The 20690-nt window shown below is 43.0% G+C and overlaps 1 protein-coding gene across 2 annotated transcripts in view; it reads left to right on the top strand.

Annotated features, from left to right (window-relative positions):
- Positions 1 to 966: 966 nt before the first annotated feature.
- Positions 967 to 20690, top strand: part of TMEM165 (transmembrane protein 165) — a 36194-nt gene continuing 16470 nt past the window's right edge. The window contains exons 1-2 of one of the 2 annotated variants that reach the window (XM_045474018.1): positions 967 to 1439; positions 14324 to 14549. In XM_045474018.1, coding sequence (XP_045329974.1) covers positions 1233 to 1439; positions 14324 to 14549 — 433 coding nt within the window. In that variant the 5' untranslated portion in view covers positions 967 to 1232. The remainder of the gene's footprint in view (positions 1440 to 14323; positions 14550 to 20690) is intronic. The other variant, XR_006711455.1, reaches the window with a different exon arrangement.

The following is a 20690-nucleotide window of genomic DNA, read 5'->3' as shown; positions in this document are numbered from 1 at the left end:
AAGAACAGCATGGACAAAAGCTTTATTAACTCACGACATAATGTGGTGTTAGTGAACTCAAAGTAGGTTTGCCCACTTTGCCACGGATTGTTTTGGTAGATTCATTTCTTGTTCCCACATTTCATAGATACTGTTCTGTAGCTCTTCACAAAGTACAGGTTTAATACGTGGACATATATGTATTTAGAATATTGCTTGGTACATGGTTAGCACGCTCTTAGTCACACTTCTGATAACTAAGTAGCTCAACTTTGTCTGTTTAAGATGTAAAACTACTTTCAAGCCCAACCAACAACCATCCTTTCCCGTTTTCCACTCTTTGCCGCGCCTAAACACCCAATGTCAAAAGCCAACCAAGTTAAGAGGCCAGTCTAAGATAGGTACACCACAAAACATCCAAAATGGAAAGGCTTTAAATGTTTCTGGTCTGGGGATGATTCTAGGCAAACAAATAATATCTAAAACAAGTCTTGAGTATTTTGTTACTTCCGAAGTCCCATTTCAGAGGTTTGAAACAATCGCATTTCACCCTGTAAGACCACCGTCCTCTATAGAAGGCTGCACGTTGGAGGCGGCACCGAGAATAGTGAGGAGAGTGGAACTGGGCTAGGTGTGGCGGTTCCCGCAGCGAGTGCCACGTAACCGGAGCGCTCCAACTAATTTGACATCTAGGAAAGGCTAAGAGAAGCGTAGGCCGGCCCGGATATTAGGGCAGAAGACTCGGGTGGGAGCAGAAGCAATGAGCCGTGCGGCCCTGGGCTGGTGGGCAGCCTCGGGGGAAGAGGACCCCGCGTGGGGCGCGGGAAGATGCGAGGAGAGGAACGTCACGCGGTGCCGGGTACCTCCCAGGAGCGCTGGGTCCAATGGGAGGAGGGCGCGAGCCGCACCTCAACCTGCCTGGGGACGTCACGACGCCGAGGCGGACGCCCGGCCAATGGGAGGCCGTCACGGGCAGGGGCGGGGCCCGGAGGAATTGGGCTGGCCCGCAACGAGACAGTTGGCGGAGTCTTGTGGCCGCTGCCGGAAAGGGGGAGGATTGAGCCGGCGGCTGCGACGCCGGCCTGCGCTAAGCCTCTCGCCCGCCCTTGCCTCTTACCGCATGGTGCCGGCTTCTCGCTAAGCTGGGGCGGCGAGGCGAGAGGGACGCACTGCCCGGGCGGCTCGGAGTCGAGGCTTCCCGTCGCCCGCACTTCCTTCTGTGGCGCCCGTGCGTGGCCGCCTCGGCCAGCGGGATGGCGGCGGCGGCCCGGGGGAGTGGCCGCGCATCGGCGCCCCGGCTGCTTCTGCTTCTGCTGCTAGCGCTGCTGTGGGCCCCGGCCGGCGTCAGCGCTGTCCCGGACGAAGACCTTAGCCTTCGGAACAAGGAACCACCGGCGCCCGCCCAGCAGCTACAGCCGCAGCCGGCGGCCGTGCAGGGCCCCGAGCCTGCCCGGGCCGAGGTGAGCAGCACGGGCCGGGCCGGCTGCGGAGCCGGTGCACCGGGTACCAGGCTCGCGGCCGCCGGGAGCGCCGCGCCCGGCCCCGGCTGTCGGCGGGGGGAGGGGAGCCCGCCCCGGCTCCTTGGGGTGGAGGCGGCGGAGGGCCCTTCTTCCCGGGTCAGGCCGGCCTCGCCCGGCTCCTTATGGGGGAGGGGATGGGAGCGCCCAGCAAGGAGCCCGCTGTAAACCTCAGGTCCGGGAGCATCGGGATGCTGCTGAGGAAAGGGCGTCTTGATGATCAGATGTGCCCTAAAGAGCTGCAAGTACTCGTTCCGGGTAGAAAGTTTGTAACAGAGGACAGTGGGAGGCTTTTCGTATTCCCTGAGGATGAGAACATCGGCCATTTCATTGTTGAAAACGCTCATCCCCAGCTGCTTACCCAAATTCAGCTTTGTATGACCTGTGGTTTTTGCCAAATATATATGGATTATGAAGAGTGACTCTCACTTTTTAAAAACGTGCTCTGGCTTGCAGGAAGTAACCCTCAGGAACGCAGAGGAATAAGCCGTCTTTGACAGTACAGAGTGCTGCAGCGTAGGGGATGCCAAAACTAAATTCATAAGCATACCAGAAAGAACCCTGTCGTTTGGCCTTATTAACGACTTTAATTTATGTTAATGGAATCACTTAGTCACTTGTGTCCAGAACCTCGGCGGCAATTTTAAATGTCTTCCCTGTATCGGGGAAGCTTTCTCCTCATTTCCAATTTGGACTCCTGAATTGAGGCCTCTGTGGTCTCTTCTGGTAGGAGAGGTTTGGCGCTCAGCCTCCCAGGCTACATTCGGCCCGTTGCCGCCCAACTAATCTTTCTAAAACTGAATTCTGTTTTACTTCTCAGAAATCCTCAGTGAATTGTCCCCGCATACTGACTTCAGTCCATCCTCTAATGCAGGATGTTGATGTTTCTTCCTGAGGTGGCGCCCAGTCTTTTTTAGCCACGGCACCCTTGCTCATATGCAATACTCAAACCACTCTAACCTGAGACACGCCTTGTGCTCCAGGGCTAGTCTCCCAGATGACAGTCTCCCTAAAAAAGGCTTCAGTGAGCCTGGAGCCCACTGGTCAGAACCTTTCCCACCTTTCAGGAACCCGCAGACACCTACTGTCTGTGAAGACTTCCCCATAACTTCCAGTTTAAACGTGATTTCTCTCTTGCCTGTTACCCCTGGGCTCAGCTGACCCTGCTCACCTTTTCCACTTCTGAACTTGAACTGAAATGCTGATTCATGAAATGTATTCTTAGTGTTTATCATTTAGCTTTCTGTCTTTTAAAATCCTCATCTGTCATTAACTTACTACTTTCAAACAAGACTAGTTTGGGTGAAGTAATTTGCAGAGATTTTGAATGTAACTTTCCAGGCCTTTTCATCAGAGCTCTAGTCCTATAGTGATTTTTGAGATATAAATAGTGGTAGGTGTGGCTATTAATAATACCCGTTTAGGCGCCTGGTGGCTCAGTAGGTTAAGCATCTGACTGGTTCAGGTCATGATCTTGGTTTGTGGGTTTGAGACCCGCATCGGGCTCTGTGCTGACAGCTCAGAGCTTGGACCCTGCTTCAGATTCTGTGTCTCCTTCTCTCTTTCTGCCTCTCTGCCGCTCGCGCTCTGTCTCTCTTTCTCTCAATAAATAAATATTAAAAAAATTTTTAATAAAAAAAATAATACCCTTTTAGACAGGGAAAATCCAGACTTGTAAAATAAAGGCAGCAGTATGCAATGATTGTATTAAGTGGTCTTAAGGATGCTTGTCTTTAAAACTGGAGATGTGAAGGGAAGAGGCAGGCACAATCTAATAAGATTTTTGTCTTTAATATTTTGATATACAGTTGACCCTTGAACAATGGGTTTGAAGTGCACGGGTCCACTTATACATGGATTTTTTTTCCATACAATACTATGAATATTCTCTGTTATGATTTTAACATTTTCTTTTCTCTGGCTTTGTTATAAGAACACAGTATTTAATACATACAACATACAAAATATGTGTTAATTGATATCAGTTTATGTTATCAGTAAGCCTTTCTGTCAACAGTAGGCTATTAGTAGTTGAGTTTTTGGGTGGTCCAAAGCTTTATGCAGATTTTCCAGTGTATAGTGGCTCAGCACCCCTAGCCCCACACTGTTCAAGAGTCAACTGTTTTCTTGGTGGTTCTTTTAAGATAGGAATTTATTCTAAACTCTCTGTTGTATGGTAGAATCTAATGATCTTGTTTTAATTATATTTTCATCTAACTTTGATATGGCTCAGAATTTTTTTCTCTACAGTACTACAGCATGTTAGAAGAGATTTTTCTGTCATGTTTTCTGAACTACTTAATATAAGTATCATTTGCTTTTGTTGTCCAGTTGGTAGAGGTAAGATATGGTCAGGGTTCAGTCTAAGAACCATATAAGCAAGGGCCCAGCATTGCTGGATATCTGAAAGTTTCAACCATTTTGCTTTGTAGTTACATCCAGTAGATCTTTTAAAAGGGTAGGATATTTAAATTTACTTTTTTCATGCCACTGTGTGAGAGTGGACTTCTGAAAATGGAGGGGGGAAAAATCTCTCCTTTGTTGGTAGGCATTCAGGTGTGAGATGTAATAACATAGTTATATCTCCCAGGGTGCTTTGAAGTAAGATAGCTGAACTTCTGATAGGGCTTTCTACATTGGGTATTTTTTTTTTTTTTTTTTCTATAACCAGGTAAAAAAGTTCACTCTCTACTCCTAGTTACAAATAAACCTCAGTTTACAAAGCCATGGAAAGAGTAGTTGTTGACTACTTTGAATCCTTTCCTTTATGCAGTTTATGCTTCTAGTGACTTACTCCGGTTTTTCTTATTCTTTCCCTGGACAGAGCATGTAATACAAGAAGCATTAAGTCCCTTTAGTTTAGGGAGATCAGGCAGTTTATAATTTGCTGCGTATTCTGGAAGTCCAAAGAGCTGCTCTGGTTGCAGAGCACTGTTGATAAAGCCACAAAAGCCTATTACCTCACCCAATACAAATTCTTATTGTATTTCTGCTTTACTGTTTCTTGGCATTTGTTAAATTTTTTTTTTTTTTAACATTTATTCGTTTTTTTAGAGACAGAGTGTGAGTGGGGAGGGGCAGAGAGAGGGGGAGACATGGAATCCAAAGCAGGCTCTAGGCTCTGAAATGACAGCATGGGGCTCAAACCCACGGACTGTGAGATCATGACCTGAGCCAAAGTCAGACACTTAACCAACTGAGCCACCCAGGTGCCCCTGTTTCTTGGCATTTCTTATCTTTGAACTGTCAGAAGGCCTTCCGTCCAATATTTTAAACTTTTTCCCATTTTCATGAAGTTGCACTTCTGCTCCATCCAGCCCAACCTCCCACTTCTATCTAGCCTCTTTACAGCGAAGCTAGAGGCTGTCAGGTGGCTCTTGTCCTACTCTTGATTGCTGTGTCAAAATGAAGTGATAATTATGTTGATGAATTTATTTGGTGGTATTCTATCCATCAAAGTGATTCATTTAAAAAAATCAGTGAAACTAAATACATTTAATACATTTCAAATCTCAATTTATAAATATATTAATATATAAATATACAACATGTATAAAAATAATGTTGTTAAACTCATTAAAACAAAATGTATTGGGGTGCCTGGGTTGCTCAGTTGCTTAAGCATCTGACTCTTAATTTTGGCTCAGGTCATGATCTCACAATTCATGAGATCAAGCCCCATGTCAAGCTTTGTGCTAGCAGCGTGGAGCCTGCTTGGGATTCTGTCTCCCTCTCTGCACTCCCTTGCTTGCACGTGCTCTTTCTCCCTCAAAACAAATAAACTTAAAAAATGTATTTATGGGGTGCCTGGGTGGCTCAGTCAGTTAAGTGTCTGACTCTTGGTTTTGGCTCAGGTCATGATCTCACAGTTCACGAGTTTGAGCCCCACATTGGGCTCTGCACTGAGCATGCAGAACCTGCTTAAGAATCTCTCTCTCTCTCTCTCTCTCTCTCTCTCTGCCCCTCCCCTGTGTTCGCTCTCTGTATCTCTCTCAGAAATAAATTAAAAAAATTTTTTTAAATGTATTTATAAATTCATATAAATATGAATTAACAAATAACATTAAAAATAAAATATTAAAAAATAAGGGCGCCTGGGTGGCTCATTCAATTGAGCATCCAACTTTTGATTTCAGCTTAGGTCATGATCCCAGGGTCGTGGGATTGAGCCCGGTGGTGGGCTCCATGCAGAGTTTGGAGCCTGCTTGAGATTCTCTCCCTCTCTCTCGGTCCCTCTTCCCATCTATTTCTCAAAAAAAAAATAAATAAATAAATAATAATAATAGTAATAATGAACAAACCTAACATTCACAAATAAAAATAACTTACATGACAGTGAAAATTTATAATATAATTTTATCCTTTTTTAATACAATCTCTTAAAACCAGGTTTATCCGTGGTATCTTGTTTGTGTTTGTTTATTTATTTTTTTATCTAATTCATTTTTTTTTGAGTATATGAAATTTATTGTCAAATTGGTCTCCATACAACACCCAGTGCTCATCCCAAAAGATGCCCTCTTCAATACCCATCACCCACCCTCCCCGCCCTCCCACCCCCATCAACCCTCAGTTTGTTCTCAGTTTTTAAGAGTCTCTTATGCTTTGGCTGTCTCCCGTGGTATCTTGTTTAAGTTGCGTGTATATTTTTGTGCACATTTTTCTACTTTCTGGAAAAGGCTTTTCTGACTGATACAATAAAATAATGGCAAGGAGACAGTTCTGAGCCCATTCTAAGCATTTTCCCTTAGACTTCTGTATCTCCAAATAATTTCACCTGTTGTGTGATAACTTTTGTTGAACGATTTTATTTTTGTGTTCTTGCTAGATCGGTCTCTTTCTGGGTAGCTGCCTAGATTTGGTTTCACAGGAAGCGTCTTCCTCTCTTCTCTGGTTTTGTCACGTGTAGGTGGAGATTCCCATCAAGCTTTCATGTTCTCGCCCTCACGTGTTCATTTGAACTGTAGGACTCAGTAGGAATTACTGTTTTCATTGCCATTTTCTTTTCTTGAAGATCAGGAAAGCATAAAAGAGTACTTTTTAAATGAGGGAACTCCTCTTCCCCCCCCTCCCCCCCCCGCCCCAGTTTTTTCATTTGGAACTAATTTTGAGTAAAGATGAGTTTTATTCAGCAATTTTTTTTCAATTATGAGGTGTTGACTCTGCTCTCAAGATGTAAATCATTTCCATCTCAAACCCAAATTAAAATACTGAAGTAGTGGTTTCTGTACCAAGGAAAACACTGGTGCTTCATTTCTTGCTTTGTTCTAATGTCGTAACTGGATAGCGGATACCAGAATGCAGTCCCTGCGTGCAACCCTCCTGTAACGCCGACATAAGTGCTTCTGTGCGCACACTTTCTGCCTCTCTCCACGTATGGGACAAGACTGTCATCCGTTCCATGCCTCTGCTCTGTGTCCATGTGCCTCTTCTCTTCTGACTTCCGGTACTTTCCTTCCTCAGTACCTTTATTCTCTCTCTTTCCTCGGCTCCTTCCTGTGTGCTGACACATGGCCGCAGCTTTTTCCTATTTGGTAAAGGGGAAACAAGGCTGTTAATTTAACTACTTGCCTGTATTGGTTTCTCCTCTTCAGTTTTACAGACCAAATTTCTAACTAGGGATTTAGCGGCTTCTTCACTTTGCTTTAGTCTTTCCTTATCCGACTTTGGTCGCTGTCTTTTAATTGGAACTGTTTTTGAAGAGTACCTAAAGCCTACCGACCTGCCTCCTCCAGGGGTCATTTCGCACTGTTAACCCTCCTCTTTGAGAGTCCTACCCCATTTCGGCTGTATAACTTGGATCTTCATAAGTTTCCGTCTTCTTATGTTCATTTGGGATAATAGTTCTCAGGTTTCTGAGTATCAAGAAAAACAATGAAAATACTAGGCATCTAGTTAGTCGCTCAGCGAATGGTGACTGCCCCCAACTGGACCATCTGTGGTGCTTGCCTGCCTGCTCTATAAATAACTAAGACAGTTTTGTTGTTCTTTTGTTTCTTCCTCCTCCTCCTTCCCTAAGTATAGACATTCTCTAAATCTCATTGTTTCCACTTAATCTAATCTCCCTCTGCCTTGGAAATCTCTGCCTGCAGGGCTCTAGCTGATCAATTTAGGCTGCCAGCAGCCAGACACTTACCTTGAGGCTGTGCTGGCTTCAAATCAGGAATCCTGGTTCTGACGGCCTCTTGGAAACCTTCATTTGAAATGCTTTTTACCACCTCACGTTGAATGTGTCTGAAACCAAACCCCTTATTTTTATTCCTCTGTCCCACATGCTTTGTAGGAATACAAATATTTCTCCCAGTAAACCCAGCAGAAAACCTTACCATCATCTTTGATTCCCGCCCCCCACTCCATTTAAAGTTATGTTGATGTTTTCCCTGTCCTTCAGGTGCAGAATTTTCCCTTCCCTAACTTGTCTTCAACATTGGTCTTATGCAGCTGACCTCCTCATGAATTGGTCCAGTGGCTACCATTCTCTACTTTCTGCCCTGATCTGTTAGTCATAATGCCTTAATCATATTTGTGACATCTACTCAAACTTTTAAGGGCTTCTTTCTTGCCTCTGGGCCAGTCTGAACACACAGGATTTTCAGTCTGGGCTCAACTTATCTTTCTTATCTTACCCCAGCCATTCATCTGATGGTTTACTCCCCGTTCTCCGGACATGCCTGCATTCTTTCAAATGGTCAGTCCTGGGAATGAGGTAAGTGCATGCACCCCAATGTATTTTCAAGGTAATCACTCCGTGAGTGGCTCGTACTGAATCCTGCTGAGAATTTGAAGGAGGCTTATGAAATGAATTTTAGGGCCGACTTCCCCCACTGGTCAAAGGTTGCCCCACAGGTGTTAACTTCTCCATACTTCCGGGTAGTGAATAAGTACAGAGCTCTTACTTTTCTGGTTGGACCTGCCTGAAGCCAGTTGCAGCCTTCAAGGAACTGGTTCTCTATAAGGGGGGTAAGAGATTGGGTCAAGAGATCTTTTTGAAGTGGTGCACAACAGGTGTTTGTAATTATGTGCATGGTTAAAAAAATAAAAACAACTCAAAAGGTACAGAAGTATGTAGAGTGAAACAGTATGTCTCCTCCTCTGGTGTTCTGGTTCAGGGCTCTGCAAACTGCAGTTTACCACAGGCTCCTTGTCTTGTAAATAAAGTTTTTTTATTGGAACAGAGCCATGCCCATTCGTTAAAGTATTATCCATGGCTGTTGTCAAGCTACAGCATCTGATTGGGTAGTTATCACAAAGGCTTTGTGGTCCATGAGATTAAATATTTGGCCCTTTAAGAACAAGTTTGTCAACCCCTATTCTAGTCATCCTGGTTTCTTCCCTGTAAACACCCACTGGTAACTGTTTGCTGAGATTTGGCATGCGATAACAACTGTATACATGCTATATATACCTACCTACCTCTGTGCCCCTCCACAGACATACATACGATGACTGTATACATAATGCATGCTTTTTTCCAACTTAAAAATATCTTACTGATTTTTCCTTATTAATATATATAAAAGATCCTGATTTTTCACTTATATTTTAGAATATAGTATTCTAATAAGCTACCATTTATTTAACCAATTCCCTATTGATGGACATTGTGTTATTTTGTCTTTTATTATTACAAATTATAACATTATATTTATACATGCTTCTAATACAAAAAGATTAACTCCCTGAGTGTTCCTATCTTAAACTTTGTTTCAGTCATATGCCTGCCATGACACATTGTCCACAGTATGCATTCACTTTTCCTTGAGGGGAACAGGATCATTAGGGGCTGGAGTTGTTGGGTTAGGCCTTTCTCATGAGGTTCTGTGTAAGTTGGATCTTGAGGAATCACGATGAATAATGAAAAGGGGGTAGGAGGGGCAGTAGGGCTACATCATTGAAGGCTTGTGGTTACCAAAACTTTCACGTGCTCTTGTGTTGCACTGCCCAGAACCAGAGCCATGAGCCATGGCGGTTCTTACGCACTTGAAACGTGGCTAGTTCACATTGAGATGTGTGTGAGACGGGTGTGGCAAGTAGATCGACAACAGTGTTTGAAGACTTAGTGTGGAAATAAAACTAAAAAGAATGCTATGCTTCCAGAGTAGTATCTTGGATGTATTGGAAATATTGTTAAAAATAATTTTATTTGGGAGCGCCTAGGTGGCTCGCTCAGTTGGTTAAGCATCCGACTCTTGGTTTTGGCCCAGGTCATGATCTCATGGTTCTTGAGATTGAGGTCCGCATAGGGCTCTATGCTGATGGCGTGGAGCCTGCTTGGGATTCTCTCTCCCTCTCTCTTTGTCCATCTCCTGCTCATGCTCTATCTCTCTCTCTCAAATAAGTAGAAACTTAAAAAAAAAAAAGTTTTATCTGTTTTTACTTTTTAAAATGTGGCTACCAGAAAATTTAAATTATGTGGCTTGCAGTATTTTCTATTAATACTATTAATAATATTATTAATAATATTAATAAATAAGCTATTAATAAATAAGCTCCTCTGGCTTATTTATCCTTCCATATGGACCGTAAGGCTCATTCTTAAAACAGTGAACCTAGTTTTACAGAGATTAAACTGGTTGTGTTGTGGTGTGCTGAGATAACTGTTTGTAGCTGAGCCCTTGCTGTGTTCTAGGCATCATCCTAGCAGCTTTATGTGTTACTAACTCAGTCTTCACAGCAAGTCTGTAAATGTAGGTACCCCTCATCTTACAGTGGGGCTTGGGTCACAGGGAGGCAGACCTCCCGGCCCAAGGTCGACTGATAATGCCTTGGCTGTGGACCCAGGCATTTTGATAGCACAGCCACATATTGAACCATTACAAGTCACCCAGACGGTGAGTTAGAAAAAGGATGTGCTCCTTGCACACAGTAAGCACTTAGGCATTTGACAGCAAACGCATGGTAGCTGATAATTTTCTGACCCTATTATTAGCACTTTAAGTTTTAAAAATTGACCTCCATAATACCCTGATACTTTGGTTTTACATTCTTTTCACCGTGGTTGGCGGTTTCACACTTATCTTTTTGGATATCCAAGCTGCAAGTTGAGTTTCTTGTGTTCTGTATATAGCAAGTTTTTAAGAGTATGTAGTTTTTTGTTTTCTCTTGTCATACTCAGGAGGCAAATTTTATTTTGTCGTCTTCATTTTTCACAGAGCAACAGAGAGGCGAAGTAATGTGGCCAAGGTTTTATAGCAGGGAGTTATAAAGCCATAAAAATATGTAGTTTTGGTCACTGTTTTGTTTTTACAAGTAAACATTTTCTGTTTGAGCTTGGACCTAATTGATCATAAACAACGTATATTTATTCCTAAACATTTTCTTGGATTTCGGATGATACATACTTTACAGAGACGTTTCTTCATACAAAAGGTGTATCAGAGAGGAGAATGGTTGCATTAATGAGAGCCAAGTTGCAATGCTTATATATATATTTTTTGATGCTTAATGACTGTAGAGTATTTGAAGAGAAAGGAAGCTCATTTTTAAAGAAACATCAGCATAGATGGAACTAAAATGGTAATGGAGAGAAGGCCAGAATTTCTGTGAATGGTACTTCTTCAAGAGCCGACTTCCAAGGCTGTCCTTCTTGATTTAGTCCTAATACCAAATATTTTCTAAAATGTTAAATTTCCCCAGTTTGTAGCTCAAAGTTGTAGTCTCATAAATGCTTAAATCTTGCTGATCTTCACTGTGGAATGGGACAAGTTTACGTTGTTAGTTGAGGAATGACATGCACACTGAGAATTTTCCTGTAAGTGGTCCTTCTCTTCCCTGGAATGGTGACCTTGAGCAGGGAATTTCCTACCTTCTCTAGCAGCCCAGCTCAGCTTCAGGTGGCTCTCTGGGGGTAGAAATCTTTTCCCTGTGTTAAGCTAAAACCTGACACCAAACCTGCTACCTGTGATGTCTGTTTTAACTTTTATTTATTTATTTTGAGAGAGAGTGCACATGTGCGTAGGGGAGGGGGAGGGAGAGAGAGAAAGAGAGACAAACAGACACATACACACATAGAGAATCCCAGTGTGGGGCTCAAACTCATGAACCCTGAGCCAAAATCAAGAGTCAGAGGCTTAAATGACTGAGCCACCCAGGTGCCGCCCTCCCCCGGTCCCCTGGGACTTTTTTTTTTTTTTAAACATTTATTCATTTTTGAGAGAGAGAGACAGAGCATGAGTGGGGGAGGGGCAGAGAGAGGGAGACACAGAATATGAAGCAGGCGTCAGGCTCTGAGCTGTCAGCACAGAGCCCGACGCGGGGCTGGAACTCACAGACTGAGAGATTGTGACCTGAGCCGAAGTCGGGCACTCAACCTACTTAGCCACCCAGGCGCCCCCCCTGGGACTTTTTAGTTCTACCTCTTGCGATCATACAGAGTAAATATACACATAGAGACTTTTGCGGTTATTGGAACAGAGGCCCCCAGTCCTTCCTAATCCCTCATTTGATTGTTTTGGAGCCTGAGTTGGCAAACTTTTTTTAATGGCCCAGATAATACTTTAGGTTTTGAAGCTACTTAAGGTCTCTGTTGCATAATTTTCCTTTCCTTCTTCCAGCCCTCCTCCTTCCGTCCCTCTTTGTTTTTATTTTTTGCAACCCCTTGGAAATATAAAAAACACTCTTAGCTGACACAGGCTGGACTTGGCCCCACGGTAGCTTGCCAGTCCCTGGTTTTAGAGCCTCTTCTGTCTGGGATGATCTTCGGGGGTGCAGTGCTTTCTTCATGGTGCTGCTCCAGAGCCATACAAAACTTTGGTAAGAACTGAGCAGCACAGAATAATGGATTTGCCACTATTTCAAGTACTTGAAGTGCCTGTTGTTTGTTTGAGCTTGGTCACGTTTTCAGCTTAAAATGACCTTATTAATGCTGACCAAGACTTCGGTTTATCTTTTTTATTAGACCACATTACGTCTCCTAGGATATTTTTAGACTTTAGCCTAGGACCATCCGTATATACAGCTGTCTGTGTCTATTTTTTTAATAGTTTTTAATTTTTTTATTGAAGTGAGGTGGACACAGTGTTATATTCATCTCAGGTGCACAGCACAGGGACTCAACAACTGTGTTATGCTACCTCACAGGTGTAGCTGCCATCTGTCACCATGCATGGCTACCATAGTACCATGGCTATAGTCCCTGTGCTGTACCTTTTATTCCCGTGACTTATTCACTCCATTTTGCCCATCCCCCTACCTCCAACTCCCTGGCAGGCATCAGTTCTCTGTAATTATGACTCTGTTCATGGTTTTTGTTTGTTTATCCATTTGTTTTGGTCTTCCACATGTGTTTGTCTTTCCCTTATTTCACTTAGCCTAATACCCTCTAGGTCCATCCGTGTTGCTGCACATGATAAGATCTCATCTTTTTTTATGGCTGAGTAATATTCCACTGTGTGTGTGTACCACATGTTTATTCATCCATCTGTTGATGGACACAGGCTGCCTCCCTGTCTTGACTATTGTCAGTCATGCTGCATTGAACATAGGAGTGCATATATCTTTTCAAATTAGTGTTTTTGTTTTCTTTGGGTGAATACCCAGTAGTGGAATTACTGGGTCTTAGGGTAGTTCTATTTTTAATTTCTTGAGGAGCCTCCATTCTGTTTTCCACAGTGGCTGCACCAGCTTGCATTCCCACCAGGCACATGAGGGTTCATTCCCATTTCTCTGCATCCTCACCAACACTTGTTATTTCTTGTCTTTTTTATTCTAGCCATTCTGACAGATTAAGGTGATATCTCATTACGGTTCTGATTTACCTTTTCCTGACAAGTGTTGTGGTGCATCTTTTCATGTGTCTCCTGGCCATCTGGATGTCTTTGGAAAAAATACCTGTTCGGGTCCTCTGCCCATTTTTAATCAAATTATTGGGGGTTTTTTGGTGTTGAATAAGTTATATATTTTTATATCCAGTTACATTAAACCTCATCTTAGCTGGAGCCATTTCTTGCTCTAGTCTGCTGAGAGCTTTCTGGAACCTACTTTGTCCTCTAAAGTGTTAACGGAATTTCTCTCAGCTTTCCGTTACCTGAATGCTTGATAAACATACCTGGCTCTTCCACTCAAGTTACAAGTAAAAATTTGAATGAGACATAGCTGAGAACTAAATCTCAAATCACAAATACTTAGAAAATAAGGTAGTTTTAGTATGGGGCTATAGCTGGTCTCTACTCTTTTTTAAAAAAAATTATTTTGTAGACTTGTACTTGGATCTGCATTGTGGCATCCATCAGCTAGAGGTTTTGGTCATTACAAATGGCTTTCAGAGTGGGGCACCTGGGTGGCTCAGTCAGTCAAGCATCTGATTGCAGCCCAGGTCATGAGCTCCTGGTTTGTGAGTTGAAGCCCCGCATCAGGCTCAGAACCTGGAGCCTGCTTTGGATTCTGTGTCTCCTTTCTCTCTGTCCCTCCCTTGTTCATACTCTGTCTCTTGCTCTCTCTCAAAAATAAGTAAAAATTTTTTTCAGTGTTTATTTTTGAGACAGAGACAGAGCATGAATGGGGGAAGGTCAGAGAGAGAGGGAGACAGAGAATCCGAAGCAGTCTCCAGGCTCTGAGCTGTCAGCACAGAGCTGGACGCGGGGCTCGAACTCACAGACCGTGAGATCATGACCTGAGCTGAAGTCGGACGCTCAACCGACTGAGCCACCTAGGCGCCCCAACATTAAAAAATTTTTTTAAAAAATGGCTTTCACAGTGCTTAGGCAGGAAATAAGTCTAATGGCCAGAAAAAACCTTAATTCGCATTCAAAAATAAAACAATTTTAAGTAATGATTTTTTTCAAGAAGTAGCTGATACATACATATATATATATTTTTTTTTATTTCAGAAAGGATTTACACCAGCTGCCCCGGTTCATTCCAATAAAGAAGATCCAGCTACCCAGACAAATTTGGGATTTATCCATGCATTTGTCGCTGCCATATCAGTTATCATTGTATCTGAGCTGGGTGATAAGACATTTTTCATAGCCGCCATCATGGCCATGCGCTATAACCGTCTGACGGTGTTGGCTGGGGCCATGCTTGCCCTGGGCCTGATGACGTGCTTATCAGGTGAGTGTGCTCTTTCCTCCTAATGACTTCAGTGGATTAAGGAGACAGCGTGGTGTGGGCCGTTGAGTCATGGAATCATCCAGCTAGTTGGGTTGCAGTTTGGTTCCCAGAGTTCCAGAATTTAGTAAACAGAATATGGTATTGGTACATAAACCGCTGAAAACCATGTTGCACTTCTAAAGTTAAATTTTCAGCTATTCACAGCCAAGACACATACTTCTCATTTCTTCACTTGTTTTTATCCTTGCTATGACTGTGTGTATCCTGGCTTTTTTTCTTTTTAGTCCAGATAGGTTTATATCTGATACCTTAGAAATAGGACTCAAATACATTTCAGGGACATGTTGGAAACCAGTAGCTGTTGAAGGACATTTCATAGTTACTGTGTTTGGTTACGCTGTTCTTACTACATTATAAAATGTTCTTAGACTCCCAGTTTGTGTTTCTATTCTACAGACTTCATTTTTTCAAAGAATTAGACCATGCGAAAGTAAACGTTAACACTAAATAATTAAACAGAGTGGAGTCTCTAATTCCAAAGCCACCCCAAGCTGGGAGGAAAGCCGGGAGCTTTCCCCTTATAGCCAGACTTGGTTTGGAGCCTGATGCCGGGTAGTGGCCTAATGATAAGTTCCTTAACCTGCGAGCTTCAGTGTCCGCGTCTGTAGAACAGAGAGGATAAAGCCTACTTCCCTTGTAGGGTTGTGGTCCGTGTTAAGCGAGATCCTATATTGCAGGTGCTCTGTCCTCTGCCCCTCAGCATCTCTCACATCTGAAGCTTAGTTCTTCATGTACAGAACAAGTTCTGTTTCTGGCTGCTTGGACACCTGTCCAAGTTAAAGTTGTTTTAAACCTAAAATAAAGGAGTATTTTACTGATTAAAATAATTTGACCACTTTACACATTTTAGAAGTTAAAGCATTAATCATATTTCATAATAAAAACAATTTTTTTCTTCCAAAGGAAATTCTGACACAGGAAATAGGGAGAGTGGAGAGAGTTGTTAAGTGGTGAAGTCATCGTTCAGAATGAGTATGAATAGTATCGGAGGATTTTATTTTTTAAACTTCTCTCACTTTGAGGGTAGCTTGAAAGCTGGCCTCTCTGCCTGTTCCCTCCTCAGAACCCGGTGCCCTGGGCTCCCCCGCTCTTCTCTCTGATCACTTCCTTTTCCTCAGCTGAGGGCCGCCTTGGTCTCCTGCCCTGCCCTCTCCTGTCTCCCCTTCCCGCTGGCCACGCTGCGCACCTGTGCTGTAGGCTGGTGCGGTGGTCTGCAGACTTTACTTGTGTCTCATTTGGAAAAACTCTGCACGCCTCTCATGTGGAAGTTATCTAAAGCGTGTCATCTTAAGTTCAAGGGGTTGCAGAGATCTAATTTCTGGTATATTTTTCCTCATAGAATTTTACCCTAATGATTATGACTTTCTCCTTGAAAATCTCTTATGGATCACACTGTCATTTATCTGCAGCAAAAATTTGCATATAAAGTGAATTTTAAAAGAGACTGATAGGGGCGCCTGGGTGGCTCAGTAGGTTAAGCGTCCGACTTCGGCTGAGGTCACCATCTCATGGTCCGTGAGTTCCAGCCCCGGGTCGGGCTCTGTGCTGACAGCTCGGGGCCTGGAGGCTGCTTCGAATTCTGTGTCTCCCTCTCTTTCTCTGCTCCTCCCCTGTTCATGCTCTGTCTCTCTCTGTCTCAAAAAATAAATAAACATTTTAAAAAAAATTTAAAAAAAAGATACCGATAGTTTCCTTTGTTAAGTCTTCAAATGTTAATATTTTTTTACAGATTATAGTTATTAATAGTACAGTTGATCAAAGCAAACTATATCACAAACTACATACATTTGTATTATGTATATTTAGCTAATATATCACACTACCCAACACATTTTTTTAAAGTTTGGAAATGCATCTTTTAATGAAATGATAGAACTATTCTTCTTAAATTAGCTTATATGTCCTTGGATGAATATTTCTGTTGATAGAATTAAGCAGGGTGTCGCCTCAGTTCTGATCTTTATTTTTTTAAAGCTTATTCCTTTATTTTGAGGGAGAGAGAGAGAGAGAGAGCGAGCAGAAGTGGGGAGGGGCAGACAGAGAGGGAGAGAATGTGTTCTGTCAGCACAGAGCCCGAGATGGTGCTTGATCTCACGAACTCATGAGATTATGATCTGAGCTGAAATCAAGAGTCATACGCTTAACCAACTGAGCCACCCAGGCACCCCTATTTTTTTTTTAATGTTTATTTACTTTATTTTTTTTAATTTTTTTTAATTTTTTATTTTTTTTTTTAAGCCTTTTTTTTTTTTTTTCAACGTTTATTTATTTTTGGGACAGAGAGAGACAGAGCATGAACGGGGGAGGGGCAGAGAGAGAGGGAGACACAGAATCGGAAACAGGCTCCAGGCTCTGAGCCATCAGCCCAGAGCCCGACGCGGGGCTCGAACTCACGGACCGCGAGATCGTGACCTGGCTGAAGTCGGACGCTTAACCGACTGCGCCACCCAGGTGCCCCAATGTTTATTTACTTTTGAGAGAGAGCTCAAGAAGGGGAAGGGCAGAGAGGGAGGGAGACACAGAATCCGAAGCAGACTCCAGGCTCTGAGCTGTCAGCACAGAGCTGGACACGGGGCTCAAACCCATGAACTATGACGTCATGACCTGAGCCAAAATTGGACGCTTAACTGACTGAGCCACCCAGGTGCCCCTACATGTTAGTCTTTTACTTAGGAGTACTTTGTTTAACTGGCTATATTTAGAAATAATTGAGAAAATTGAAATATTGTTCATTTGTGTGTACTTTTGCCAATAAAGGATTTTATTTAAAAATTGTATCACATCACATATTTTAAGTATAGTTTTGCCAGAACCTTGGAGCTGCAGATATAGCTCATTCAGTGTATGGAAAATGTCTGCCACGTTACCTGATTGCTATAGCAGTTCTAGAAGGTCCATAGTAAATCATCTAATCCTGTGACTCTCGGTCACAAAGCATTTGACTTGGTTTTTGAATTTAAATGTTAAACATGATGGGGCGCCTGGGTGGCTCAGTCGGTTGAGCGTCCGACTTCGGCTCAGGTCATGATCTCGCAGTTTGTGAGTTCGAGCCCCACATCGGGCTCTGTGCTGACAGCTCAGAGCCTGGAGCCTGCTTCAGATTCTGTCTCTCCCTCTCTCTATGCTCCTCCCTGGCTCACACCCTGTCTTTCTCTCAAGAATAAATAAAGAAAAAAAAATTAAAAAAAAAATAAATAAATGAACATGATATGCGTCCCCATGACAACCATCTGCTTTAGAATTCTTCTAAAATGGATGATAGGTGGCTGGATTAGGCATGGCACCCAGCTATGAGAGTGCCACAAGGGCGAGATAAGACACCGAGGGCTGTAGTATTTCCTTCTGATGATCTCTTTGCTTCGTGTAACAAGACTCTGCCTTAGGGAACATGCATTGTTTACACTGGTTGGAGAATGAAAGAGGCACAATTTCTCAGTGAAAATTGTCATTCCTATCAAGGCCCAGGTACCCTATTTCTTTTCTTTTTTTTTTTTTTTTTTAAATGTTTGTTTATTTTTGAGAGACAGAGCGTGAGCAGGGAAGGGGCAGAGAGAGAGGGAGACACAGAATCCGAAGCAGGCTCCAGGCTCTGAGCTGTCACCACAGATGTGGGGCTTGAACTCATGAACCACGAGATCATGACCTGAGCCAAAGTCGGACGCTTAACCGACTGAGCCACCCAGGGGCCCTGCAGGTACCCTAGTTCTAATGCCATGACCATTAGTTCCAACAAACATAATGCCATTATTTCTGATGTCATGACCTTACCAGAAACTTGCATAAGACAGGGAAGCCCCAAAGCCTTGTGTCTGATTTATGCTTTGATTGAAGACAACGGTAGTTTAGACCCCCTCTCTGCTGCCCGAGGACATCTATTTTTCCGTACTGTGGGGAAATGCACCATAGAAGGCTGGGTAAAAGGCATCCTTGTAAAGGAGACAGACGGCAACCAAGAAGGGATGTGAGAAAGGGAAGCCGGCAGGACTCCTTAACCACAAGCATGTTTTTAGGCAGATGAATTTTAGGAAAGAGAACCTATGGAAGTTGAACTTCTGGAAATAGATTCTTTTGCAAAATATTCATCTGTGTCCCCTCGTGAAGTCTTTGAGAATCTCTGGGAGTATGTCAGTCCCGGTTCGGAGATTGCACATTTGCAGCTCTTGTCTCTTATACGCCAGTGGAGGGCTAAACATGGGGGGGGCGGGGCGGGGGGTCACATTCCTGCTCAGCCCCTCACTTAGCTGGGGGCATTTACCTTGCCCCTCCGTGCCATTTGACAACAGCATGATGAGAATCCTGTGTACTTCAGAGGTTTTTTTTAATGTTTTTATTTACTTTAAGAGAGAGAACGTGAGTGGGGGAGGGAGAGAGTCCCAAACAGGCTCCGCACTGTCAGCATGGAGCCTGATGCGGGGCTCAATCCCAAGAACGGTATCATGACCTGAGCTGAAATCAAGAGTCGGACGCTTAACGGACTGAGCCCCCCCAGGCGCCCCCATGTTAGAGTAGAGTTTACTACTCTGCTCTTCCTCCTCATATTCTGAGCACACACTCTGCTCTTTCTCCCATTTCCCTCCTTAGCCACTTGTAATCTGATTTCTGCTTCTGACATCTTTGCAAAGGCTTCAGTAACCAGCTTCCCTTATTAGAGCTCAGTTTTCATTTCAGTGAGCCCCCGCAGGCCACATTCACGGCCATTCCCCACCTCTTTATTCTCTTGGCTTCTATGACACCATTTGCTTATTGTTATATTTCTGTTTCTCTTCGAAAACACTTTGTACCAGTAAATATTCACATCCCCCACCATTGTATCCTTGGCCCATTTTTTTCCCCTTCACACTAACGTCCTTGTGCTGAGTGTTCTCAGTTTAATTACCTAAAAGTCCGTGAGTCCCATATCTCTATCTTCACTCCAGATTTTTCTTGGAACTTCAACACTGCCGCGATGTAGAAGGACCAGTGCGTTTGTAGCTCTGTTCTGACTGGTTGCAAAGTCCATGCTTAATGAGAAGTAACATCTCACTGTTCCCAGAGCAAAAGTGCTTGAGTGTCTGAGGGAAAGTTTCCAAAGAAATAGGAAATAGAGGGAGAGTAACCAGGAGAAGAAAAAGTTACAATGCCAAGTAGTTTTTTTGCTCTCCCATGGAGATGTCAGGCAGAAGGCAGAAAAGATGGCCCTGTAAGGATCAGTAAGTATCAGGGTGTTTTAATTTTAAGACTATCTGAAGATAGAAGGAAAACTGAGTTTAGGAGATTTAAAAAAGCTCACTACATTCCATTTTTTAATTTTAAAACCTTTTATGGAAAATATTTTAAATTTACAAAGTTGCAAAAATAAAATAGTACAAAGAACACCTGTACACCTTTTATACAAATTCAGTGTTGTTAGCATTTTACCCCAGTGCTTTAGCCTGTGTGACTTACCTGTCTATATCTAAGAAAAATTATATGTGTAGTTACATACATAATTTATATATTTATATATATATACATATATATATATATATATATGACATGTACATGTTATATATGCAGATACATAAAGTAGATAAATATACACATATATCTTCATATACAGGAATAGATGGATACATGCTTTACCATCTGTATTTTAGTTTTGTCAGTTGATTTAATATCCTCTGTAGCAGTTCTTCCCCCTCCCATAGAGGAGGAGCTAGTCTAGGTCAGGTATTACATTTGGGTCTTACTAGTTTGTTAGTCTTTTTTTTTATTTTAAGTTTTTTTATTTTTAGAGAATGTGTGAGCTGGGATGGGGCGGGGGGGTGGGGCGAGAGAGAGAGGGAGAGGGAGAGAGAGAGAGAGAGAGAGAGAGAATCTTAAGCAGGCTCCACACATGGGGCTCCGACCTAGGGCTCTGACCCCATAACCCTGGGATTGTGACCTGAGCTAAAATCAATAGTTGTACCCTCAACCAACTGAACTATCCAGGTGCCCCTCTTTTTTAGTCTTTTAATCGGAAACACTTCAACAGCCTTTTCTTGTGTTTTACGATATTAACATTTTTTAAAGAAGACAGCCCCTCCCCTTTTAATGGATTGCTTCTCATTTTGTGTTTCTCTG

This window comes from Leopardus geoffroyi, chromosome B1 (assembly GCF_018350155.1).
Source record: "Leopardus geoffroyi isolate Oge1 chromosome B1, O.geoffroyi_Oge1_pat1.0, whole genome shotgun sequence".
In the NCBI taxonomy this organism is placed as follows: domain Eukaryota; kingdom Metazoa; phylum Chordata; class Mammalia; order Carnivora; family Felidae; genus Leopardus; species Leopardus geoffroyi.
Note: the sequence above shows the minus strand (reverse complement) of the source record. Positions and strands in the feature narration are given on the sequence as shown.